This window comes from Ahaetulla prasina, chromosome 1 (genome assembly GCF_028640845.1).
Source record: "Ahaetulla prasina isolate Xishuangbanna chromosome 1, ASM2864084v1, whole genome shotgun sequence".
Taxonomy (NCBI): Eukaryota; Metazoa; Chordata; class Lepidosauria; order Squamata; family Colubridae; genus Ahaetulla; species Ahaetulla prasina.
In genome coordinates, this window is record NC_080539.1 from 277,941,872 (window position 1) to 277,969,522 (window position 27,651).

The 27,651-nt window shown below is 39.3% G+C and overlaps 1 protein-coding gene across 3 annotated transcripts in view; it reads left to right on the forward strand.

Annotated features, from left to right (window-relative positions):
* The first annotated feature begins 1,943 nt into the window (after positions 1-1,943).
* WT1 (WT1 transcription factor) overlaps positions 1,944-27,651 on the forward strand; it is a 61,766-nt gene continuing 36,058 nt past the window's right edge. For all 3 annotated transcript variants that reach the window (XM_058177485.1, XM_058177570.1, XM_058177645.1), the window contains exons 1-3: positions 1,944-2,346; positions 10,526-10,648; positions 11,935-12,037. In XM_058177485.1, coding sequence (XP_058033468.1) covers positions 1,944-2,346; positions 10,526-10,648; positions 11,935-12,037 — 629 coding nt within the window. The remainder of the gene's footprint in view (positions 2,347-10,525; positions 10,649-11,934; positions 12,038-27,651) is intronic.

A 27,651-nucleotide genomic window follows, 5' to 3' on the forward strand; every position in this document is an offset into this window, starting at 1 on the left:
CTTTTGAACTGCTCGGTTGGCAGAAGCTGGGCCAAGTCATGGGAGCTCACCCCGTTATGCCCCACCGAACTGCCGATCTTTCGATCGACAAGCTCAGCGCGCCTTAGCCACTGAGTCCCTTATTTTGACCCTTAGTTCTAACTAATTCCAGACCTAACCTGTCAGGGCCCAGTTATTGGAAGAATGGTCTCGTGTGCTCAGGAGCCCGAGCCAGAAAGATTTCAGTTCAGTTCAGCCGCTTGGCAGAAGGTGAGCCAATCTAGTTCCTATTTTACCAGCCATACGTTCACCAACCAACTCGGAACTGAAGTCCATCCGGGCGGCTGAGTTGAAAGAGTTTACGGGGGATCCGGGTTCTTGTTTCGAGGTGGTGCAGCTAAATTCGGGAAGCGGCCCTGCTGACTGGCTGACAGAATTATGGCACATCTCAGAAGGTTAATTTGGATGGAGGGTTAATCTTTGCCTCCTTATTTAAATCGGGCTCGTTCCCATCACCCATCTCCTTCCACTTATGACTGTAACTTTGTTGCTTGTATCCTTACGATTTATATTGATATTGTTTCCTGAATGCTTATTTGTACTCTATGACGTGTTGTTCCTTATGATTCTTGATGAAGGTATCTTTTATTTTATGTACACTGAGAGCATATGCACCAAGACAAATTCCTTGTGTGTCCAATTATACTTGGCCAATTAAAAAATTCTATTCTATTCCATTCCATTCCATTCCATCTATTCTATTCTATTTCAAGTAGCCCGACCAAAGTTAGGCGCCCATCTCCAGCGTCTGTAAGCGAAAGAGAGGGGAGGGAAACCCGTCTCTCCTCGCCATAGAACCCCCCTTTCAGAAGCCGTCAGTCCTGGGCAATTCCTTCCCCGTTACCACCTTTCCCGCTTCAGCATCACCGAACCTCCAAAGACCAGAAAGCACCAGAAGGTGAAAAAAGAAAGAAAGAAAGAAAGAAAGAAAGAGTGGAAACTAATCAAGGAGAGAAGCAACCTGGAATTAAGGGGGAAAAAAACTTCCTAACGGTGAGGATAATTAACCAGTGGAACAGCTTTGCCTTCAGAAGTTGTGGGCGCTCCATCCCTGGAGGTTTTTAAGAGAAGACTAGACAGCCACTTGTCTGAAATGGCATAGGTTCTCCTGCTTGAGCAGGGGGGGTTGGACTAGAAGACCTCCAAGGTCCCTTTCCAGCTCTGTTCTGATTGAGTGACCCCGAATGAAGAGGGCTGAGCCAGGCGAGGTGCGGGTGGGCGAGGCTTAAGCCTTTCCCCGCGCCCCCGCCACGCTCCTTGGCCTGTGGGGGGAGAGCGCGGGACTCTTGCCCCTCCCGCCCCTCGTCGTCGTCGTCGTCTCCCTCCCCACAAGTCGCCTGAGCGTTCTGCGCCCCGGGAGGCCGCCTTGCTGCGGGAAGTGTGAATGGAAGCGGCCGCGCGCGGCTGACTCCTCCTCCGTCTCGCGCCGCCAGTCGCTCTCAATTAGCCCAGCTTCGGGGGCCGGAGGGCAAAGCCGCGGCTGAAGGAAGAAAGTTCAAGTGCGGCTTTTCCAATCGCTCCTGCGGGGCCTCCGCCGACCGTCATTCGGAGAGCCAGCCAGCCAGCGAGCGGTCGGTCCCTCGGGCTTCTTCCACTCCGGGGCTTTGAGCCTTTTTCTTTTTTAATTTCCTCCTTTTTTTTCATCCCCCGCGCCGGTGGGCGGCCAAAGGGCGACCCTGGAGACCAACCTGGCCCTCTCGCTTTTGCCGGCAGCCGCAGGGCTGGAGCCCGCCGCTTGCCTTCCTCCCGCGGACCCGGTCTCCCCGAAAGGCTTGAACTCGGCCGCCTGGTGTCTCCAGCCGGACCCGAGCCGGGCTCAAAGCGCCTGGAACAAGTGCACCGGAGCCGGCGGGGCCCGCGACTGGTTCACGGCTCCGCGGAGGAAAGTTTGTGCCGGCGATCAGATGGGCTCCGACGTCCGCGACCTCAACGCTCTGCTGCCGCCGTCGGTGCCGCCCCTGCCGGGTAACGGGAACTGCTCCATGCCGGTGAGCAGCGCGACGCAGTGGGCTCCGGTGCTGGATTTCCCGCCGGCGGCCTCTTACGGCTCGCTGGCCCCGCCGCCCTCGGCCTTCATCAAGCAGGAGCCCAGCTGGAGCTCCGGCGAACCCCACGAGGACCAGTGCCTGAGCGCCTTCACCGTCCACTTCTCCGGCCAGTTCACCGGCACGGCAGGCGCTTGTCGCTACGGTCCCTTTGCGCCGCCCCCGCCGCCCAGCCAAGCGCCCTCCGGCCAGGCGCGGATGTTCCCCAATGGCCCTTACCTGCCCAACTGCCTCGAGAGCCAGCAAGCCATCCGCAACCAAGGTAAGGCGAAGGGAAGGGGGGGAGCTTGCGTTTTTGGGGCGAGCCGTTCGCTTTCACCCAGCCAGGGGGCCCGCTCGCTTTCCTGGCACCGCTAGCACGGCTGGAAGCCGTTCAAAGAGTCTTTCCTGGGATCACGCGATCCCTGGCAAACTCCTGAGCCTGAATTGTGGTCCGAGGCAGCAGTGGGAAGCCGCGGGGATGGGGGTGGGGTGGGGAAGAGAACCTACGGGCCGATCCTGAGAAATCTTTTTCATATTTAAGTCACAAAGCAACAAAACCATTATTAAAGGTAATTTCCGAAGGCGGCAAATTGGTTTAAAAACCACTGTAATTAACAATCTCTAACCACGATAGGTTGGACGTATGCTAGGATGGCTGTGTTAATAAAGGGTGCAAAAGACTTGCAACCGTCTGAGACTAGGATCAATCATGGGTCCTAAATATCCGTATAGAAAATCGAACCGGAGTTAAAGTTTTTCAATGCTTGTGCGTAGGATTGCTAGGGTGTAAAATTAGCACATCTGGAACGTTATTTTTCAGAGTACTGCATGGCTAAATCAATTTATGGGTTTGAAGAGGCTGCAAATAAATGCTTTGGAGTTTGTCTTGGACTAAGCGGTGTACTAGATTAACATACTTCAAGTGCCTTGAAAGCAAACCTGTGGATTAAAATGTAAAGTTGCGAGAATACCCCATTAAATTTAATAAACCTAGGTTCCAAATAAATTTATTCAGGGATGTGCCATTGCCGGTAATTTACAATTTATGTTATAGGTTCCCATCGGATAGAGATATAAAAAGTAGCAAATTCTATGCTGATTACCTTGTGTATTATAGTGTTTGTGTGTGTATTTCAAATACAGATATTTATGGATTGAATGGGTTTGCTGCTTCTAAATACAACTCTCCCCATGGCAATCCCTGATAAAACTATTTGAAAAAAAGAGAGTTAAGGACTGAAAGAGCCTTTTCTGTTGATGCAATCCATATTCATACACAATGAGTGGAACTGTGGGGCATGGGTTTACTGTATGGTCTCTCCTGTATGGCAACACCCTTTTGTAATTTTATGCTTATTGGGTTTTCAAGCACTGAATGAATCATACAATCGCTCCACCTTCTCCTTTCATAGTGGTATATATTTGCTTCAGAGTGAAATTCAGCTAAGCTTCAGGAAAAGAAACTCTTAACATTTGCAATTCTGAATTAAATTGGAATTGCTTCATTCCAGAATTAAAATCAGAATTTAGAATGTCGTGCATACGCAACTGTTAAAAGTACTTTGTCTTCCAACAGGAATATCAACAACTCTAAACCTAAATTAGCAATCTGATTATTCTCACTTATCCAAGAAAAGAACCTATTGAGTTACATGCCCCAGATTTCTGCCTAAAAATGGATGGGATTATGCACTCAGTGAGCTGCTGTTACAACTTTAATGTGTATGGAAGTTACTTTTAATAATTGTTTCACATATGGGCTTTCCTGTTAGTTTCTGCTTATTTGCTAATGTCTTTATGAATTGAACTTGATATCATCTTGCAGATGTTATTTTAAGCAAGCAGGTAACTACTGTGTGTTTATAACTGGGCTGGAGATTTTAAAAAAGCATTTTTTAAAAATGAATCTTAACAGTTCAGTTAATGTTACTGCAACCAACTGTTGGAATGATTTATTTCAACAGGATGAAAGAATTGATTCTTGTGGAAATAAAATTTCAGAAAGTTACAAGGTGCATAGGTACTCACATATAGCAAATAGTGCTAAATGGATATTGATGAGGCTAGGGAAGATTAATAATTAAGAACTAATATGGCTTTTAATTCAGCAAATGTACAGTAAAAGAGCACAATCAAGACATTTATGTTAGCTCATCTATATATTTTAGGAAGCTAAAACTGCACAGTTATATTGAAAGGAAGAAGGGGATGTTGTTCCCTGGATATCATTTTTTAACCTACAGAAGTTGCAAAAAAATCACAACCCAACTTCCTTTTCTGAAATACTGTAATTTGGCTCCCTAATCCTATTGAAATCAGTGAGGACTATGGTGCAATCTGAGAATGAATGTCATTGATCTCAGTAAACCTAGGCTGGGATAGATATACATAAGATTGCACTGCTACATTTTCAGAATTCATTTATACTTTCCCACAAATCCTTTGTGTTTGAAACTTAGCATCACCACGTCTTAACCAAGTCTATGCAAAAACCAACTGGCATATGTTTCTTATGGGATATTGCGCTCAACAAATACACAGTTCTCAAGCTACTTTCCTAGAGTAGCACTTTCTTGAAGAAATGGTCATTGCTGGATAAACATATGATGAAATATATTGCTTATTCCTACACAATGGAAACAACTTGAGACAGTTGTGTCCTAAAACATTAGTGATATTTTTTTTATATGAACCAGAACCTTGATATTTTTTTGTATGAACCAGAAAGGAATATTTTTGTGAAATTCATGAAATCACAAACTAACTGATCGTAACAAAAAAAAAATCTTACAAATTAAAAACAAAGGATCTTTTTTTTTTTGATGGGGCATGTGCAAAAGAATGACAATATCATTAGAATATAATTCTAGGCAATAGCTTATTTCATCAGATATATACCTAGTATTATTAGGCAGAAAACAGTTAATGATAAATTCCATAAGTATTTGCATTTAGTTTGTAATTAACCCTGTTGCAGCAGTTACTGGTAGATTATGTACTGCTTTGGAGGGGTGTAATTATGGTGAACAGTTAAGAGCAATAGAGAGAATAAATCATTTTTAATAGCACATTTATTTTAATTATTCTTAGTACTGCACTTTAATATTCTTTCCATGATTCTCAATTCTTTTAAAAAGATTTTATTAAACTTTAATGATTCTACGGATAACTTTTATTGCATCCGAAATAGAGAGTGTTTTTCAATACATTGACTTGTCTTACTCAGCAAGGTGCTAAGTTGTGAAGGCAATTTCTTCTTGGGAACACTATCTCAGAATTTCATTCCATTCCTTAAATTGCCCTTTCTCTTCTTAATCCCATTGATTTCTTGCATTTGGTTAATGGTATTATTTTTTTAATCAACACATTATTGGAATTCTGGAATGTAGCTATGGACCCAACTTATATTTAAAACAATGAAATATCTTTATTTCAGATGATGAGGAGGTTGAATAAAAATCCATGTGTTTTTATAGTGTGGGACAAGAAGAGAGATCCCCACTTTGATAAAATCAGCAAAACTATCAAAAATCTAAATTGCAATTGGAAGATTTTTGATATCATTAACTACTATCCAACTGATTTTAATATAATGGAGCCTCAAGGGTTTTCTCTCTCTCTCTCTGTAAAACACTCCTCAGCTCTTCCAAATGTATATGCATATGTGTATGCACACATAGAAAGGACTGATTTATTGAAAATCTGCCATTTGCATATGTGAGTGGCTACCTCATAGAGTTGGTTTGCATTTTATTTTATTCTTATGAATAAAATAACACTTTTCAAAACTCTTTTTTGTGTAACCGCATCTCTTGATTGTTCTAGTGATGGAGAAAGTAGCAACCTCCCCCAATCCATGACAAAGCTTTATCATCTGCATTTTCTTAACACAACACTTGGCAGTTGTGTCCAAAGTAGAACTTTAATCAGAAGACTTAGAGATTTAGTTGATGCATGTATGCTGGTGTCATTGATGAGCTGGATCTTAGCTTGATTTTAAATTTGAAAACTTGGTCTTCAGTCCTGACCCCAAAATTAAAGAGAAACTCCCATATCCTTGATTTTAAACGGATGGGCTGAGAAATCTAGAGATGGCTGATCTTTCAGCTCCTGTTGTGTGGACAGGTCTAACCAAACACAAGTGCTTTAGAGTAGGCTGGGATTCCTAAAAAAGCGGGGAAAAGAATCGCTTTTTAATTGCCACTTCGGAAGAATAGCAAATGGGCTGAGAAGCAGGTATAATTTTAAAAGTTGTGAAAAATGCTCTGATGGCGCCAAACCAAAAAACGGGGGAAAGGGAGGAGAGGGAAAATATCGGGTACCATATCCAGCACACACACACACACACACACACCTTTTGTTATTAAAAAAAAGGGGAGGTGGGGGGAAGGAGAGACGGAATTTGGGGATGTTGATAAGTTTGAGCAATGAATATAATGTTCTCTGCTTTGAGTCTATCAAGGTTGAACGTTCTGTTTGAGACCGGGTTTTTCCCCACCACCACCACCACCGTGGGAAAGAAGTTACCTTGGCGTTTTTGCCAAGTCTTCTCCGGAAAGAAGGAAGTCTTCTGCTTTGAACTTTTTGTTAGGCCTCCTGGCCCCCGTCTCCTCCCTCTCCCTCCCTCCCGGCCAGGCAGCTGGGTTCCCCTAACAATTGCACCCCTTCAGAAGAGTGGCCTTCTTCGCCAGATGTCCACATTTCAATTACTTTCAGCACATTTTAATCAGCTCAATGCCTCTGATAAAGCCCTAATTAAAGAGACCTCGCTATCAGGGGGCCGGGTTCAGAACTCCAACCTCCTTATCGCATTCTTGAAGCTTTGGGTCATGCAACATCGGGAAATGTGGCCAAAACACCTATTCTGCTCCGGGCAGCCTTTTTGAAGGCCGCCGAACCGCTGGGCAAAGAGAGTGACGGGATCTAGAGCTTCAGTGCTTTCGAGGAGCGTTAGGAAAGCAAAGAGGAGGAGGAGGAGGAGGAGGGAAGCCTTGGCTTTGTGTGTTACGAGCTGAGATAAGGCAGTTTCGGAGCGCAGCTGATGCCTGGAAGCGCAGCGGGCCTGTCATCACTGTTCGCGGCCGAATAGACAAGGGACCGCTAAGCACCAGAACGCGCCAGGCGCATGCGGCAGCTTTGAAGGCTCAGGCCTCGCCAGCTCCTAGTTGCCTGCCAAATGCACGACGGGTGGGAGGAAAAGAGGGAGGGGAGGGGGGACGGCGACAATCTACCCGGCAAGGTGTTTCTAGCCCCCCTCCCCTTTACCTTCACTCCGTGGAAGCTAGGAAGGCAGAAAAACCTGAACTTTTCCAAAGCCGTTTGGCGACTCTGTGCCGAGGACGCCAAAATAAAGTAGCGCATTCGCCCTTTCTTGAACGGTCGACCTGTTACAGCTCGAAGCCCGTTTCCTCCCAGGCTTTTTGGAGAGTTCTGAGTTATGGCAGCCCAGCTATAACTGCACACGTTCCCCCAGATTGAGCCTCCTTCGGCACAGTGGCTCGGGTTTTATAGCAAAGGAAAAGAGATGAAAAGGTTGATGGATCCCCACTTTCGTGACAGCAGGGTCCCCTGAACTCGACAGAACTTCAGAGCAGACAGACTTGAAAATAAATTGTTTCCCCAAAAAGAGGTCAGGATAAATACACTTCAGATCAGAGGTGCTGACTTGAAAACTGAACGGTGAAATATCTATTTAAAAGAGTGAGGTGTGGTGACAAAGGAGGGATCCCTCAGAAGCCCCTTGAAACGGCTATATTCTAGGGATCAATGAAGCGGCAGAACGTAGGTAATTTCCCAGCTTTTGGATCAGGCTTGCACGAATCCGTAAACGCCATAAACTCCAGAGTCCAGGAGCCTTTGGAAGAAGAATAGAAAAAATTACGATCCAAGCAGCTTACCTGGAAAATAAATCCATCGAGACAGGCAGATTTCTATATTCAATTTTCTTCCTTTTAGAAACATCTACAGATTCTCAGATTAGATTCACTTCCGTGTGTTGAAATTCATCTGGAGAGGCCCAGACTTGGGGGTGGGGTGGGGAAGTGATGTAGGCAAAACGGTTTAGAGATTTCAGACAATGGAATTCAGTAGGCTTTACTTTTAAAGCAAAGAAGTTAGATTTGAGACCCCGCCCGGTAGTTCTCAATAAATAAAGACAGTGGAAATAATAAATAATAAAGGAAATAAATAAAGGAAAAGTGAGCTTCTGAATTGAGAAAGATCCATAGCTTTCTTTTCCGAGCTCACGCCTGGCAACTATCGCCCCATACCGAAACTGAGACTAGATTACAAAACCAGAATAAAACAAATATCGAAAGCTTTCTATTCCTGCTATCACCCATTAAAAGATTTGCGTGAGTTTTTCTCCACAAGTTTTGGTTCATCTAGAAAAGTCAAAAGTAAAAAAAAATTCATCCCCAAGATAAGGAGTAGTAGGACTAGTAACATATTAGCAAGAGTAAGAGGGGACGTTTGAACTGAACGGGCAAGTTGATGAATTAAGGAGCGCAAGTCTACAAGTCTTTTAGCAAAGTCTTCTTTAGTCTTGAGTAGCTGGTGAACTAAATTGCATCTTGTGGGCATTCAGCGATGCATTTATGCGAGGGGTCCTCAATTCCTCTCCCCCATCCCCAATTTCTCTCCTATTTCTTCAGTTTTGTCAAAATCCGTTCGCAGTTCTGTGCAAATACGATCCCTTTTCTAAGAACCTAAACGGCTTTTTTGGACAGTGAGAGTTTGTCTGGAAAAGCAGATTGTAGGAAAAAAAAATATTTGCCGGTCCCCCAGCAAAGCTACGACTTATTGCGGCAACTTTGGTATTTTGAAAGTGCAAACCTGTTCTCTGAAGAGTAGCGAGTTTAAAGTAAACGCGGAGATCTAACTAAACGTTCCGGAAGCGAAGTTCCCATAAAACGATTATTTACTTTAAAGAAGCGTTTGGTGCGGTATTGGGAAAGGAAGGGAAGATTTCATAGGGACTACGCTAAAACATTTCACGGTCTTAGGGCAAATGCTGATGCGCTGAGAAGTCTTAAAGATAATATTACTTTGTAATTACTTTTTAGCCGAAGTTGTTTAACTGGCTCCACGTAATTAATGAAAGTTGGTGTCTAAACGCCTGATTTACGATTCGGTCTCACCTTGAGGTCACAATAGGCGATTTTTTTTTTCTCCATCTGAATTCGCTCCTTTCTTTTCTTTTTTTTTTAAAAAAGCTGTTTATTATTATTTGAGCGAGTAATTTTCGGCTAAAGTAGGAGGTTATTTTTTCATTTAGTGGGCTGCCATCTTTATTGCAGGGTCTTCAGAAAGTTAATTTTACAAAACAAGCGAGAAGCCAGCGAGAACGAGAATTAAAGGGTAACTTTAACATATGGAATGGCACACAAGTTTGTTCAGCAGATCAGGGTTTTTTCTTTCTTTCTTGAAGACGGGAGACTATTAATGGAAACATTGCTTACTGGGGGTGGGGGGGACGGCCGATACGGGCTTTTAAAAGATAGCCAAACCCCGCGTGGATTCCGAAACTGGGAAAGACCTTGGAGACTTGTTGCTCCAAACTTGTTGGCGCCAAAAGTTTTAAACAGTGCAATCAACATCGAATATGCTCCAACCGATCCAGCAGTTTCTGCAGCTGGCAACGTTTTATCAAAGGAAGGCAGAGGCGCACAAACCTCAGTGCCACTCTTTGAGTAATACTTTTATTGGGATCCATTAGAAAGTTAGAAAACGGTCTTTTAGACTTCCCCAGAACTTTTCACCGCTGGAGAACTGGAAAACTTTTCCCTATCATCCTGGGTTGGTGTAATTGATTAAAGTTGTTTAAATAAAAGTTCTTTATTTACACCTAGTATGCATTTCGACTTCACGGCTGATAGTTTGAAGACGTGCGGCTTGTTCTCTGCTTTGAATGGACGTCTATAATTAACTTTTTATCTTTTTATTGGGTAGCAGCAGGGGTGAAATCCAGCAGGTTCTGGAGAAGCAGTAGAGGAAATTTTGAGCAGTTCAGAGAACTGGCAAATACCACCTCTGGCTGGGCCCAGAGTGGGGTGGGAATGGAGATTTTGCAGTATCCTTCCCCTGCCATGCCCACAGAACCGGTAATAAAAGAATTTGGATTTCATCACTGGGTAGCAGCCTCTTTTGCCCAGGCTGAGTTTCGGATGGAAAGGTTGCAGGAAAACAAGTCGGCCCTGGATTCAATGAGAACCCTGCCGTCCAGTCCAGGCAGAGTGGAGAGGATCCCTTCCTTCCCCCGGTTGGGTGATCCTGCGTTCATGGTTTTGGCCCTCCCTTTTGCAGAAAGAAGCCATCTGCTGCTGTTACAGAGCAGCAGAGGCTTCCTATTTTTGGCAACTTTTCGCCTCCTGCCTGGCTTGGAGGGACATTCATGTAGGAAGAAAGTTCAAGGCCAGGCGATTCAGCCCCTGATTCCGACCCTGTTGTTCTCTTGGCAGGTTACGGCACAATGGCGTTTGATGGAGCTCCAAGTTACGGCCATACTCCCTCTCACCCTGGGGCGCAGTTTACAAACCACTCCTTCAAGCATGAGGACCCCATCGGCCAGCAGACACCTTTAGGTAATGGTAGCGGAAAACATCTGTGCGAAGAAGAACCGATCCCGAGTGGGAGAGAGGGAAGTTGTTTGCTACACACACACACACACACACATACTCACACATACTCCCTTTGATACTGGGGCCCCGTGCCTGTACTAACAATTGAGAGGATTTGGCGTGTCTGTATGCCTAATCTGGTTCATCCTAATGGCAAAGAGAAGTTGGATAATTGGGAAGCTGGGGACAGACCAGATGTCAATAAAAGTGTAAGAATTACAGAAGGCTTTGAAACTTCTCTGGGAATATTGTAACACTGTTTTATCCCCTCCGGCAGCCAGCAGAGTAACTTCACTGGCACTGAAGAGACCTTGCTCCAGCATAAACCTATGATAGTCAGATACAACCTGTGGAGTTGTGTCAGTAATTCTTCATCTGCAGACGAGTCCAATTTTCTTCAATATTATGATCCCCCCCTCCAAGTTTTCTATTGGGGCTTTAGGCTCCCAGAATTTCTAGTCAGTATTGATAAAGATTGGCTGAGGATGGCAGGAATAGTTGTTCAATATCCCTTGAACAGGGATCAGAATGGGAAAGGAAGACTGGATTAAATTAAGCCAGTGCAAATGAGTTCTTGTCTACCCAGAGCTAAGACATCTACCATTGTATTCTAAACTTTGTAACTCACTTACCTGATAGTAATCTTTTGTGTCACTCTCTGGGTGAATCTACTCAAGACTGAGCCCAGAAAGTACATTTCAATGAAATCAATGGCAATCTCTACAAAAAAGTCTTTAGGGTTTCCAAAGTGTAGGTCTAGAAAACACATAATTATGTCGGAATCTTGTTGGGTTTGACATTGCTCCTTTATTATATTTATAATCCAGCCTTTCTACTGTAAGGCAGTAAAATAATGTTATTTTTCATGTTGCTGCTGAGTAATTTGGGCATAGATCTAAAGATTAAGCATCAGTTTCAAGTACCATCAAAAGCAAATGGGACTTCAAAGGTATGTTAGCTCACACATTCAGTTAAGAGTTTTCTGGTTTGCAGGATGCTTTGAACCATGGGCTAACTATATTGGGGATGGCTGTGTTCACACAGCACACTCAGTAAAATATGGTAATAATAGCTTTGCTGGCTGGGGAATTCTGGGAATTGAAGTCTGCCAGGCTTAAAATTGCCAAGGTTGGAGACTCCTGCTTTAAAAGGTAGCTTGAAAGTGACTAGAGAACACTGCCTCCCCACCCCAACATGCGACAGTAATCAGTCTTGCAACAGGATTGTGATTTTTTTTTTATGGTTTGCAGGTGACCAACAATATTCGGTGCCTCCCCCAGTGTACGGCTGCCACACTCCCACAGACAGTTGCTCCAGCAGCCAGGCACTTCTCCTGAGGAACCCTTACAACAGGTGAGAATCAGGACTGTATCCTCCATCTTCTTTTGCCTCCTGAAACTTGGCAAATCAGCTTCTGGGGTTGACCCTAATGCCTCGCTGAAGCAAAGAGCCCCTCCTTCTCTTCTTCCTCCTTCCTTCCACCTGACTTTATTCTACCTCTGAAAACAGGGCAAAGAGTTTATCTTGTCACCACCTCTAGTTCTCTTTGAGAAAGAAAGAAAGAAAAAGAGAGAGAGGGGGGGGGAGAGAGAAAGAAAGAAAGAAAGATCATCAACACTGGGAAGAGAGAGTTATCATGATATAACTGGCTTATTAAAGATGAAAATATGTGGACAAAATTGTCAGACAACACTGGAGTCCAGGTTGTCCCCCTGACAATAACCAAATATTATTTTTGAAGGGATGATCCCATCAGACTAATAGAGGAAACTAAGAAAAAGACATGAAGTATCCAAACATATATAAGACTTGGTTTGTTTGTTTTTTAGTAACTATCAGTTGCAATATAGGCAAGGGATGATAGTCTTTAGAGTCCTAATCCCTGCAAGGCACCAGGCTGGAGGAGTTAATTGTAAACTTTACTGTCCCCATGAACAGCTCCCCTCCCTGTCAGCTTTTATCATTAACACAGGCTGAAAATCTGAACAATATTTACTTCTTTAGAACTTTCCCAGAGGAATGGCTGCCAAAAATAGATGAGGTTTTTGCCATTCTGCACAGTCCTTCTTTTCAGACCTGCTCTTGTCCTCTGGTGACTTTTTGAAAGAGAGAATGATTTTTTCCAGGGTATTCGCTCTGAATGAAGTGTTTGCAATATATCATTCTGGTCTGCATTGAAATGAATGAGACTAATCTGGTTTAAGAGAAAAATATTGGTGATAGAAGTGTGATAGAAAGTTACAGAACACATTCAATGGCTAATTAGCGAGCTGGAAGGAGTGACTACTTAGTTCCTTAATTTTTCTTCATTCTAGCCAGTGACAAAAGCAACCAATCTCCTGACACATGGGAGAAAGGGAATAATTGGATGTGCTCATTTCCATTAATACAGAAAGACAGAAAGAAATAGAGGTACTTAAAAAGTGTTTAAAGACATCTGAGGAGGAAAAAAAATGTCCCAGAATTCTTGAGTTTTAAAATTCATCAGGACGAATGGCGTCTTCCTGAAGTTCTCACCAACTGTGAGAAAAGAGAACTGTTGCTATTTTAAGTTTGTAGGTTGCTAGTTCAGAATGCACCATTCTTCTCTCCTCTCTTGGACTGGGCCCAGCACATTCCTGAAACCTCATTTCAGAGTTTATATCAGAGAGTTATATGTGGGGTGCATCTACTGTCATATAACAATCAGGATCTTTAAGGTAAATTTCAAAGAGTGATGGCAACTGTGGCTGAGAATATGGCTGAGAAGACTATTTGTTAGGTGTCTACCTACCAAACTCGAAGCTATCAAGCAGTTAGCTTCTATCCTCAAAGAGCTTTAGGGCTTGATCATCATCATCAGTTAAAAAAAGCCAGCAGCCTTTGCTGTTTTGTTGGATAAGACCATGGGGGAAGAAGGGGGGGCACCTTTTCATTTATTTTGAGCTTGCTTACCAGCCAGAACTAAATTCTCTTCTCCCCCTCCCTTTTCCCCCACCTATTCTTCAACTTTTGGTGAACTTGGAACAATCCTATGTCTCGGAAGCTGCTGAGAAATATTATGCACCAAACAAAGGGGAGCTCTTCAAAGAGGAACTATAAAACATAGTTTTATAGGCAGGCACCCTCCTTAGGAGTGAGGCGGGTGGGACTGTACTTCCCAGAATTCTCAATCAGCATAGAAGCTATAGCTGTAAGCACATTGGTACATCCTAGGCTGGAAAGCTGCAACAGGACTTAATTGTATTGTAGAAGAGTATGCCTGGCTGTATAGTTGTGCTGACTGACAAATAGCAAAAAGTCAGCATCTCTCCTTTTCTCAAAGCCTACTCTTCCTGTATTAGAGAACTACAGTTATGTCAAGCATAAAAAAATTAACCAATCAACCTTATTCATATGGAGAAATCAACGAATAAGATAATAGTACAAGACAAATATTTTGAAGCAAAAGCCCTGAGGTATGTGTAGATCCAAGGGACATGGTGGTTCAGTGGCTAAGATGCTGAGCTTGTCGATTGAAAGGTCAGCAGTTCAGCGGTTCGAATCCCAAATGCCGCTTAACTGGGGTGAGCTCCCGTTACTTGTCCCAGCTTCTGCCAACCTAGCAATTTGAAAGCACATAAAACTTTGGTGGGAAGGTAACAGGGTTCTGTGTGCCTTTGGCATTTAGTCATGCTGGCCACATGACCACAGAGATGTCTTCGGACAGCACTGGCTCTTCGGCTTTGAAACGGAGATGAGCACCACCTCCTAGAGTCAGGAATGACTAGCACATACATGTGAGGGGAACCTTTACCTTTAGGTGCAGATCCAGACTTGATAATGGATCTATTAGATGTGCATAAAGAGTTATAAAATAACTCTTATCAACATTTTCATAATATCTTTAGACCAAGCATGGTCCACTTCAAGCTTTTGAGTTCTTTCATACCTGTTAGAAAATTGTTACAAATCAGAAATGACGGGGAAAGGGGATGAAAGTCCAAAAGTTAGATTCAGAACACTATATCTTATCAGAAGTAGGTCTGAATTAAATGACCCTGAATTCTGAGTGCACAAATCTGAATATCAGGTCGAAGGGAGGCAATTCCCTCTCTTGTTATAATCAAGGCCAAGCAGGCGAGACCCCAAAGATAAGAGCACAAAACACCTGAGATGGAAATGACTCTTTAGGAATTTGCAGGCAGATCCAAGGCCACACTGGACTTTGCTTCATTAAACTTAATGAGCAACAGCTGAGCTGTGGAGTTATCAGTTATGGAATAGACTAGTATCCCAGCATCTACAGCTTGGTGCTAAAAGCAATGCTGTAACAAATAAACATTAAACAGATGTTATTTAGGAAAAGATCTGGCCTTGTCAAATTCCACCTTCCCCAAAATGGCATCCTTCAGATGTATTTCAGTTGTTGCAGTTCCTAATCACCACGGCCATGTGAACTGAGAATTATGGGAGCTGTGTCTCCCAGAGCAGGAAGTCTCTGCTCTGGTCATTAACTGACAGTTTAAAATAGCCTTTTACTTGTGGGAACCTCATTTAGTCCAAGCAATTGCTTAAAGTTTTTCTTATTTTAATTAATGTTGGTTCATTTATAGATCTATCTTCTTGCAAATTACTATTTCTTAGCAGCTGGTTTTGCAAACTTCTCTAATCATAACTGGAACCTTGTTATGTAAAATATTCTAAAATATTTATAGCCCCCTTTTCTCCATAAAGGTTCAGGTGGTCACTACAGTTACATGTCTGCTTTTTTAGTCTTGTATTTTTTGTAGTCTTATTTCTATTTGTAATCTTTAAAACATTGTTTTAAAACAACCAACAGTTACAAACTTACAGATAGTATAGCTGAAGATAAAGAGAAATAGCAGAGAAACATAACAGTGACATTTTAAAGATAATTTCTTTAAAAAAAAAGCAATATTATATGTGAAAATAAATCATTTCACCAATTCCCATGAGGTTGCTAAGCACAAACGGCTTCCTTGAAAAGGAGTTCCAGAGGTTTAATACGGTGACTGAAAAGATCCTACAATTTGGTAAATTCCCTGAGTTCAGTGGAATTTATCTCCCACAAGTTTATTATCTGAATATTATGGTATTGTTATTCTAATGGTGTAGTGAAGTTAACAAAATTTTTAGGCCTTAAGTGTTGTAGAGAAATAAATCTGGCTTTTCTGTCTAATTATAACTGATTGTAAAAAAACTTGTGAGAATTTACTGAAGTTCTTTGCTACTATTAGCAATATAATTATAATCTGTAATCCTTATTTAATCTGTGGGTTGACAGAACATTGATTCTGCCGTTTATTTAGCTGCTTCTCTTATCTGCTCAGCAACATATAAAACCAGACTTACAATTTCTTAAGTCTATAATTTAGAAGCTGATATAAACATTTGTTTTCTTATGATTTGCAGAAAAAATATACCACTAACAACCAGTCATCATTTTTAAAAGTTACATTTTTGACATTTACTGTACTCTTCTATGTCTTTCTATTTTAAATTTCTCCAATTTTAAACCTTAATTTGTAGAAATAAAATTCTAATCTTCAAGTCCCAATTTCAGACTTCTGATAAAGCTGAATTATGTATCTTGTATACATTTTGCAATCTGGGATCTGATTGGAACTCTTCAAATCTTAGGTTTTAGTGTTATTTCTTTAAGTATTTGATTTTTCCATGGCAAAATAAGAACTACAAAAAGCATTGGTGTCCCAGAATCCTGATTGAATGAATGAGGATAATAATTATTTTTTCAATGTACAGACCTTAAATAACTGACTTTCCAGTAACTGTTGAACTTGACTTGAAGTTACACATTCAATAATTTCATAATATAGATTTCTAAAGATAATGATGCTATACTATGATAGAATAAAATTTGGCTTTATTTTTCTGAATGCTTATTGATTTAGATTCAAATAAAAAAACAGGGTAATTTTTCAATTTATACTTACTACTACAAAGGACTCCTCAATAAAATTGAATGTGCAAATAAAACTGTATAGATTAGAACAGGATGGTGAATTATATTGTAAAAATGCTCAAAATACCATCCAAAAAGGTTAATTCATGGCAACAGGACCAAAGTTCATTAAACTTAGATGTTTCTTTACTCATCCAAATAACTTCTTCAGTCCAAATGAAAAAAATTAAATGAGGCAGAGAGTCAGAGAGTCATTGCAATCCACCAACTGTTGCCATAACAATTGTGGGAGTTTCTCCCCAAAATGTATTGCAAATGTAAATGAAGACTCAATCATCCAGCCCAAAAACACCCCAAAAGGTTAAATCGTGGCAACTGTACCCTAGAGAAACCCCTGCAGTTGTTAGGGCAAGAGTTGGTGCATTTCAATGACTCTGCCTCTCTGCCTAACTTACATTTTTCATTTGGACTGAAGAAGTTACTTGGAGGAGAAATGAAATGTCTCAGTTTAATGAACTTTGGTCCAGTTGCCATGATTTAATCTTTTTGGATGCTTTTGGCTTGGATGATTGCGTCTTCATTACATTTATGCTCAAAATGCCAGTTTGTTCTCTTGATCTGCTCTATCTCTCCCTAAAGATTCTGAGCAAAAGAAAAAATTGGCATTCAGTTATTTGGCAACTGAAATCTATAAAAGGGGTAAATGAGACAATAACAAAATTCCTAGAAAAGTTTGTAGTTGGGCATGGATCAATATTCCTTCCTGAAAGGCAATGTGAAAAAACATTTTAATAGCCTTGAGAAATATGGAACTGCTCTGACTTCAAGCATATCTCGTCAAGACATATCTTGCTTCCTCACCATTTTCTTGCAGTTATACTCGATTCTCTTTGGTCATTTTTGCCACTGGCAGAAGATAATGGGAACTTTGAAGATTCCATCTTTCTTTCTTTCTTTCTTTCTTTCTTTCTTTCTTTCTTTCTTTCTTTCTTTCTTTCTTTCTTGAATATGAGAAACTTCTTTAATATAAATTGCTCCTTTATAGCTAATGTAAAGGGATAAAAAATTATCTGTCAATGAGCAATTACAAAAAAAACACACCCTACAATACAAAGGTAAAATCAAAATCAAAGTCTTGCTTTTAAAATTTTGGGGTCCGTGAGCATGCTGGAAGTATTGGAACTCAGCCAATAGTATTGGATTTTCTAGATTGCATTGACAAAGACTATGCCTACTTTACTGAGCAGATCTGGTAGAAGTTATCTGTGCCTTGGCTTGATTACATCATTATAATTGATTATTATTGTGCACTGAAAATCTGCATTGATTGCTGACTGTTTCCCAACCTTTAGGTTTATTTTTTTTTACGGGATTACTTTCATCACAGCTTAAATTTACATGCCAAAACAGATACTCCTGTTTTTAGAACTGCTTTCAGATACCTTAGAAAGGGCATTGTATCCTACCAGATGTTTTTAAGTGGCGATTAAATAGCAGTTGTTTCCCTTTTTATACAATGATATTATTGGATATTATACTAATTGGACAATATTTTTATTCTGTTGCACCTAAGTGTCTAACTAAGCACAAGCCAATGCAACCACAAAATAAACCTTCTCAGATTGCCACCTCTGCTTCTATTTATCTTCTTCTCTATTGCTTTTTCCACATCAGTTTTTCGATTGTAGGATTTATTTATTTTTTTGAGATAGGAATCTGTTATCTTGTATTTTGTCAAACAGTATATGCATTGGATGGAACTGAGGGGTAATTCTTGCTTTTAGAATTTATTACATCAACAGAATGAAAAGGGCTACTCCCTCCCCCCTTTTTCAGCCCTGTGAGTACTTTGTGGGATGGGGGGAGGGGAGTTTCACTCCAAGATCAGACAGTATCATCTTAGAACTAAGGAGAAATTTCCCGACAGTTTGCACAGTTAATCAGTGGAAGGGTTTTCCTCCAGAAAATGTGGGTGCTCCAACACTGGAGGTTTTTAAGAAGAGATTGGACAGCCATTTGTCTGAAATGGCCTTGGGCAGGGGTCTGCAAATTTGGCTCTTTTAAGACTTGTGGACTTTAACTCCCAGAGTTCCTCAGCCAACAAAGCTGGGAGTTGAAGTCCACAAGTCTTAAAAGAGCAAGTTTGTAGACCCCTGGTATAGGGTATCCTGCATGAGCAGGAAGTTGGATTAGAAGACCTTCAAGGTCCCTTCCAACTCTGTTTTTCTGTTATCTATTGTATCTACCTCAATTTCTCTTCTTGTTTATAAGGTTTATTCATTCTTGTTGTCCACGTCTGCATTTGTTTCTGTTTGCTTGATTATTTCTTTAAAGTATGATGCTCAGAACAACACTGCATACCGTTGTAGAATTATTGCTGGACACAATAAAATTGTTACTTTCTGTAATTTGAAAAAGAGACTTTAGCCAGGACACAGCCTTTCTTGTAGGAACAAGGCTTTATTTAAGTCTTTAAAGTTTTTTTAAAATATTTTAACTTTCCACATATATGTACCTTAACCTCACTTGAAAAGCTTGTTTATTAAAGTCATTTGAATCCAATGTTAAATAAAAATATCTAGGAATGAGGTATATAAAACTGAAGCAACATTAGATAATTTCCTCTCTCTTTTTTCTCTGATCTTTGTCCCTGAAGACATCTGTTTGTTTTTTGTCTTTAAGTATGGAATCAAAGTATGGTAGAAGGACTACAGATAAATTGTTGCTATTGCCAAATATTATTATGATATGAGACAGACCTTTTCCTGCTTCTTCTTTAGGGGTGATCTCTGTTGTAAGTTCAATAATAATTCAAAACCTTTTCTGCCTTGCTGAATGACTAAACATTTATATCCTTAAGATTGCTGCTTTAGGCAAACATACTATCACTCATTAAAGTGATTAGAACTGAACCAGATGTAGCCTCTCTTGTTACAGTGAGACTGCAGGAAAAAAATGTCAGTGGTAATTTACCTATATGTAAATGAAAGAACAGCACTCTTAATTAGTAGAATTGATAAGATGGCTGGTGAAACCATAATTGAATTTGCACAATATGCTTGACAGATCAATAAGAGTCCAGTCTGCTTAGTTAATTTATTAAGCCAGACAGATATGGGAGAAAGTCAGTCTTGTTGTGATATTTCAAAAATCTACTGAGCTATACAGCAGATCTTCAAGGAAGTTAAACAAGGGTGCAGACCCGGCTGAAAATACAATTACTTCTATTAATACCATTTCATTTTATTCTATTAAAATGATTTCTACCTGCTAATACCTGAAAACTAAAATATATCTCTCAATCACTGATTGGTCACAACCCTTGAGTCATGCCCACTGTTGTTTCCTTGCCTAATGAGGAAGGGGTCCAATGAGACCCTGTCATTATTCTAGTGTAAGGATCATACTGTATCAGACAGGATTGGAGGAAGTAGCTGGGGACTCTGCTTTTTTTTCAAAATGGTAATTCTTTGCCTAACCTGCCAGATCCATCAAAATGGAGGTATGACCTAGGCAGTGGCTCATTGAATTAAATATAAAAACATAATCTTCAGCTGCTGGGAATATTACATTGGTGTAAAATGGCCAGGCAGAGGAAAGCAAAGCAATACTGGCTTTAAATATTCATTGGGTATACTCTATTCAAGTTACACTATGGACTTTTCTGCATTATGCGTTTTGATACAGTAAACATGTTTGAAGATGAAAATTTACTATGAGTCACACTTGCGAAGTCTTTAAGAGTGGAGGAGTTGCAGCTCAGATTATAGCTCTTTCTGCACCAAGGTCAAGAACTCGTAGGCTGCAATACAGGCCAAAACAAACTTTTTGTGATCTACTACTGGCTTCCTTTTAAGATATTTTCCCCTCAGTATTAATTTCCTTTTATTTCACTCCAGCTAACATTAATTCTGCCTGCACAAATGTTTTCCTCTTCCTTATTTTATTTCTAAAAAAAATCAAGTAGTTAATCTCCAGTGATTTGGGAAATTCACTTCAAACCATTGAATAATTTTCTTTTGAATTTAGTTCTTTTGAATTTAGCTTTAAAGCAAATATCTGAAAAAAAAGGTCATCGGTCCCAAGAATGTATTTTTCTGTACTGAGAGTTGTAAGACAACTTAAATTATATGTGAATAAGTGTCATAACAGTTTTTAATTCCTCTGAGATGCTATCATAAATAACCTCATGCAATTATTTTCTGAACTGTAATCCGGATTTTTCAGATTTGTATTCCAGTTAATTTTTATTTATTTATTTATTTATTTATTTATTTATTTATTTATTTATTTATTTATTTATTTATTTATTTATTTATTTATCAAACTTATATACCGCACCATCTCCCAGAGGACTCAGGGCGGTTCACAGGCATATTAAAAACAATATAATAAATAAACATTAAAACCCAGTTAAAACTAAATATTATCATGGCTTTACCTTTAATTTTCATTAAAGGTAAAGAGATGTGGTGGCTCAGTGGCTAAGATGCTGAGCTTGTTGATCAAAAGGCCGGCAGTTCAGCGGTTCAAATCCCTAGTGCCGCGTAACGGGGTGAGCTCCCCTTACTTGTCCCAGCTTCTGCCAACCCAGCAGTTTGAAAGCACATAAAAAATGTAGAAAAATAGGGACCACCTTTGGTGGGAAGGTAACAGCGTTCCGTGTGCCTCTGGAATTTAGTCATGCCACATGACCACAGACAGCACTGGGTCTTCGGCTTTGAAATGGAGATGAGCACCACCCTCTAGAATTGGGAATGAGTAGCACATATATGCGAAGGGAACCTTTACCTTTACCTTAATATTCATTAATTGCAGTTGAAATATATATATGCACTTCTATGCATGTTTATTCAAAAGTAATTCTACTACTTTAAATTTATAATGAAAACTCATAACCCCAGGAAATGTTATTTTATTTTTTTTCCTGTGTAAATACAGCAAAAAAATTTTTTCCTATTCTTCTAGACATGGGGATTAGGAGATAAATTGAGCAGATAAGGTTCTGTCAATTGATCTTTAATAGGTTTTCTTGATTTCCATTTTCATTACACATTATTATTTTTAGAATTTTAGGATTTTTCACATTCATTTAAATGAATTGAGAGATTGTAGTTTATAAGATCTTGTGATTGATTTTTATGCTTGATTGAATATCTATTTCAGATACTATTCAAAAGGAGATTTGACCATGTAATGGTCAGAGTGTGGTCTGACCATCTTGTCTAACCAATGGCAGATTAAGCCTCACTGATGCCCTAAGCATGACAAATCTTGATGCCCCACTCCTTTCAATGAAGAACCAATCTTTATTGTTGTTTTCTTTCTCAACTTTGTGGTGTCCCCTTTGGGCCTAAGCACGTGCTTAGTCTGCTTAATGGTTAATTCACCACTGTGAACTCATAGTCAATGTACTATCAGGAAGTTGAAAAGTTAAAAGTAGTCACAATTATGGGTTAAAAATCTTTAAACTAAACACTTATATTTAAAGTAGCTTTATATCCATGTCCAAAAGAGGGTACTGTTTAACTAAACCGATGAACCATCAATGGTTCCCATTTTGCCTAGATGGAATTTATTGATCCTCATTCAGTTCATTACTTCATGTAAGCATTTAAATAATCATAATTTCAATAAAGAAAATATAGTATATCTTAATTTAGGATAAATTAAGTTTATTCTTAATTATTTTTTAAATCAAGTCTGCCCAATAACAACATTTTCTGTTCCTGATTAAAGAAATATACCTCTACAGTCCTAAATGAGGCAATGTATCAACAGTTATAATATGTATTATGTGCAGTTCATATGTCAGGGTTCCAAAAAACACCCCCAATGAAATAAAACTCCAAGGCAATATCTTCCTCAAAGTTCCACTTTATTAGAGATGTCATGTTGGCACATCTGGGAAAACCCAAATCTGAAAGCTTCCAGGTTTTCCCACCCAGTTGAAAGTTCACAACCCTGCTCCACACCCACAAGTTCATCACATGGTCCAATCCATCCTTCAGGCTCAACTGGAAACAATCCCATCACTCCCATCCAGGTGCAGGCAAATGTCCTTGACTCCCAGAGCAATGAATGTTGTTATGGCTATTCTTCCACTGTTCCAACAAAATCCCCCCTCCCAATTTCCCAGGCTAAAATATGTGTCAGTCAGGAAGCTAAAAGGAAAAAAAATGGCTTCCAAAACTGACATCATGTATGGAATGTCTCCCTAAAAGTGGAATATAGATTTAGAGCCACTGAGCCTATATAATTTTCATTTTGGTAAATTGGCCCTGCTTGTAGATTATTAAAATGCAGAACTTTTTGATAGCACTATCAGTCATGATAGCTATACAGTATCTCCAAAAATATATTATGCCTCTGAACCAGTGGCCTCTAAGCTTTGGGACCTGATGGGCATTTTTGGAATTTTGAAAATATATTTTGGCCTATCTCATTAAATGACTGCTATGATATGCCATTCACAAAACATCAGTTTATGAGGGTGGAGGTTCATTTTCCAAGTTCATGGGTTGGTTTCCGAACATTTTGTTACCAGGCTAGGTAACATCTTCAGTTGCCCTAAATTTAGTTGAAGATGTTTCCTAGCCTTGTAATGAAACATTTGGAAACTAACCCACAAAGCTCGCAGGATGAACCTCCACCCTCATCCTCCACCCAAGCTACAGGTATTCACCACTATTGCAAACATCCATTTATCTTAAGACAGTTTGATGAGATTATTCCACAACAGCTCTTCCAACTTTTCCATGAAGCTCTCTGCCTTCTCAAAAATGTAAACTTAATTGGAAATACAGATTATTTGAAGTTGATGTCTTGAGACCACTAAAATAGGTAGTATATATCAATTTTGAATCAGCAAATTAAAATGAGGATGTTAGCCATACATTAAAAAAAAAAGATCTAAAGCAGAAAAAAATAGCTGAGTTGGGACATTCATGGGGTGTAACAGAGGTGTTATTAGGCTTATTGATGTACTTGAATTTAAAGTTGGCATTCAGATTCTAAATAGCTGCTGAAAACATTGTGGGAAATGCTTTTATACCTATATCCCCATTGGCATTGCAATTGAGCCCATCTCTGAGGGACATGGGTGGTTTAGAAATAGGATAGGTAGGATAGGTAGTAGGTAGGTAGGTAGGTAGGTAGGTAGATAGATAGATAGATAGATAGATAGATAGATAGATAGATAGATAGATAGATAGATAGATAGATAGATAGATAGATAGATAGAATTGCTGCTAGAGATTGCTGTTTTTGGTCTGATTTAGCAAAGCTCATTTTATGAAGAATGTACAAAGTAATAATGCTGTGTGAAACTTTTCTTATGCTGAATTGCATTGGAATTTACTGGGAGCAGATTATTTTCTATTTTGAATTAGATATGAAGGATTGACACAATGTTATGTGTATTCTTTAAGATTTCAGCTAAATGTTTTGATTTGCAACCAGTAATACAAAGTCTAGGTATGCATTATAGCTGTATTGGTCTTCTCTTCCTCTTGATTCCATTAATGCTTCCTTGTCCAGTTATCATTCCAAGACATTCTAGGCAGTGGAGGCAGAAAATAGTTTCTCAGGAAAAGGAAAATAGTTACTATTTTCTGCCCTAAAGGCTTCCCAACATGTGCTCATTGGGTTAGTATAGAAGATGCTTTCTTTGTGCTAGAAAAAGCATAGAACATTCATGTTGAAGCTTGAGGAAAGAAAATGATCTCCACATTATCCTTGGTGTTTTGAATGAGGAGGTCTTATTGGCTCACAGGATTTTATAGGTTCTGGAAATAAAAATCTGAAAATGAAATACATTGAAGTTCAAAGAAAGACAAAATAGGAGATACAAATTAATGAAAACAAGGAAGTAGGTTAGAGTGTTAAAAGCAAATTCTGAAAGTATTCATGTATCGAAAAGAATGAATGTTATAAATTCAGGTGCAAAATGTCACAAATGGAAGCAATCACATGCAACAACATATACACAGAATTACTGTTTCACACACAAGCCTGCAAGTTAGGAAACTTCCTTAAAAATTTTCTAAAATGCAGACTGATTCAAATATTCATGCATGTAGAATTGGGGTGTCATATAAATTATATAACTAAACAAAACAACAACAACCCACAATTCATTTACACAAAGATATATTTCATACAAAACCTAAAAAAAGGTATGAAATTAATTGCCAGTTGCATGCAAAGCCAATATACATACAATGATGTCACATACGAATATTTGCAAAGTATTGCTATAAATAACTGCAACAAAACATGACATGGAGGCATGTTCAAAAATTTGCCACGTTTCACATACGAATAATTGTATCAAGATTTTGGCCAATATACACAATGGCAACAAACATAAATTTATGTGAAGACAAAGCAGCACTCTGTGTACAACCCCTAAAGCAAGAGGAGAAAATACCCAGCAGCTCTTCATAAATATGACCAATGAATCACCTTTGTTTCTCTCATCTCTCTATATTGGCTTGCTTGATGTATCCTGAACATTCCAACAACTACTTTTCTTTTAAGAAGTAAGTACTGATCTGATTTTGGCATCTTTCATAATATTTGGCCTTTTGTAAAGGTTACTAATTAAAATATAAACAATGAATGCCCCCTCCCCCAACATAATACACAGTGGATTTTCATAAGAATGACAAGAGGCACGTTTCCAGAACTTTCAACAGGATACACTTAAGAAATATTTCGGACAAGACCCAAAATATTTGTGAACAATGCAAAGTCGGCAGGGTAAAGGAAATGTTAAAATTAGTATATAACCTTTTGTTTTTCTAATTGCTTAGATTATATCTCTCACCAAATAGTTTCTTGGTATTGAAATCCCTACTGACAGAAAATAAAGGAAAGTATTTGTAGCTCAGGGTTGATATGAGGGGTCCTTGTTGCCCTCTGAGCTTGCTTGTTTTCTTGCAGATGTTTCATTATTCAAACTAGGTAACATCATCAGTGCTAGCCATGATGATGCTTCCTAGTTTGGGTAATGAAATATCTGCGAGAAAACAAGCAAGCTCAGAGAGTATACTGACAGATAATTTATATTGCATACTGAGAGCATACTGACAGATAATTTATATTGATTCTATGATGAACTGCACTTCTAGGCTTTTGAATGAATGCTGGGGAAGTTTATAGGTATTGCCATTAATACATAGTATTAGAGAGCAGGAAGGTTTATAGGAAACAGCATCCACAATGATGGGAGAGGTAGCAATTCCCTCATGGGGAAAAACTAAAATTAAATAAATGGTCATGGAGAACTTTTACTGTATTCCTTTTATATAATACTAGAATTATATGAAGAAGCTGGCTTAGCTCAATGTCTGAACCTAGCTACCATCTTCATGTGTTACTTTTGTGATCCAAGGAGCATCTAGCTGGGTGATCTGCAAAATGAACTGGTGGATATTGACTTTGATCCTACAGCTATCTTTGGTTTCTTTTTATACAGTTGACAGTAATTGAGCCTGGCAATTACAGTCATAAGTTATAATGTCATAAAGTGGGTCACCAATGACCAGATCTGATTTTACAATCTTTTTTATGGTGATCATTAAGTTAACTCACTGTTTGCTATGGCTCATTTTTTTTGCCAAAAACTGGAAGTTAATGTCAGTTTCTGGCAAAACAGTTGTAAATCATGGTCACATGACTATGGAGTCCCTGAAAATGGCTGTAGGTGTGGGTTGGTTGCTGAATGCCCAAAATATGACTGTGTCACTATGAGGGGGTAGGGTTTGACTTTGGAACTTTGAAACCGGGTTGTCATTCCCTTTTGGGGTATGTTGTAACTTCTAATAGTTGATTGGCTGCTCTTAAGTCAAGGCTTCTCTGTAGTGCAGTTTATTACTGAATTGAAGATTATTCTATTTTCTAACTTACTAGTATTTGTTCCACTTCTCCATGCCCAATCTATATAAATACATGACAGTGTGCTTTGAGAAGATTACATTAAATTTGGTTTCTCTGTCATTATGAGTAAAAAGTTATCCCTATTAATGTTCAAGTTCTAGCTTTCTTCTCAGGCCTGGCAATTTTTGTGTTTTTCTGTTGATGACAAGATGAGTAAATATATGACTTGATGAAAAATCAAATTAAGGGGGAAAAAAAAGAGGTTTTGTGGAGGAGGCTCTTATAAATGAACTGTCAAATGAAGTAAAGTTAAAGGAAAATCTCCTGCTGTAAATGCAGGGTCTGGCTCTTCTAATAAAAATCAAGGCCCTTGAGGAATTAATTACATCAGCATTACGAGAAGAATGCATGGAATTGCAAAATGTGGTGGCACAGACCAGCACAAGCTTCTGTTGCAAAAAGAAAACTGCAGGAGTGTCTTAACAATTTCTGAACTGATATGCAGGTCATTGTAGTCACATAATAGTAATTCGGACAGTCTAATGAATAATAGTATGCTGAGGTAATGATAAATGATATTATACATACCTTGCAATTTAAGTCATCTAACTTTACTTTCTTCAGGTGCCTCTGTCTGTCTGTGTGTGTGTGTACGTGTGTGTGTGTGTGTGTGTGTACGTGTATGTAAAAAGTATTATGGCAAAATATAAACTCCTGATTTTTGTAGAGAAAATGATTAAAAATATATTTTGCTACTATAATTCAGAAAATAAGCTATATGAATTTATAATAAATGGATGATTCATGTAAGTATGTTTTTAGGATGTAATAAACACATTAAGGTTTTTACAGAAAGATTTTGTTTCATAATTAAGAGCATGATACAAACCAGTAGAGCATATATACATATATACATGCACACATACAGAAATAAATACATCTATCTAGACAGTGTATTTATTTAGAAGCTTGTAAATATGTTTATTTCACTTTTTAGCCAGCAAAATATTTTTTCTGGAAAACGTCATGGAAAGAGAGATTTTTCAGATGATAATTTGTCTACTCCAATGTTTGTAATGATATGCTATGAATATCGATTTGGGTAATTTGAACATCACTTTATTAAACTGCCTAAAATATATTTGTGATTGAGGGACATGTTGAGTTAGAGATGTAAAAG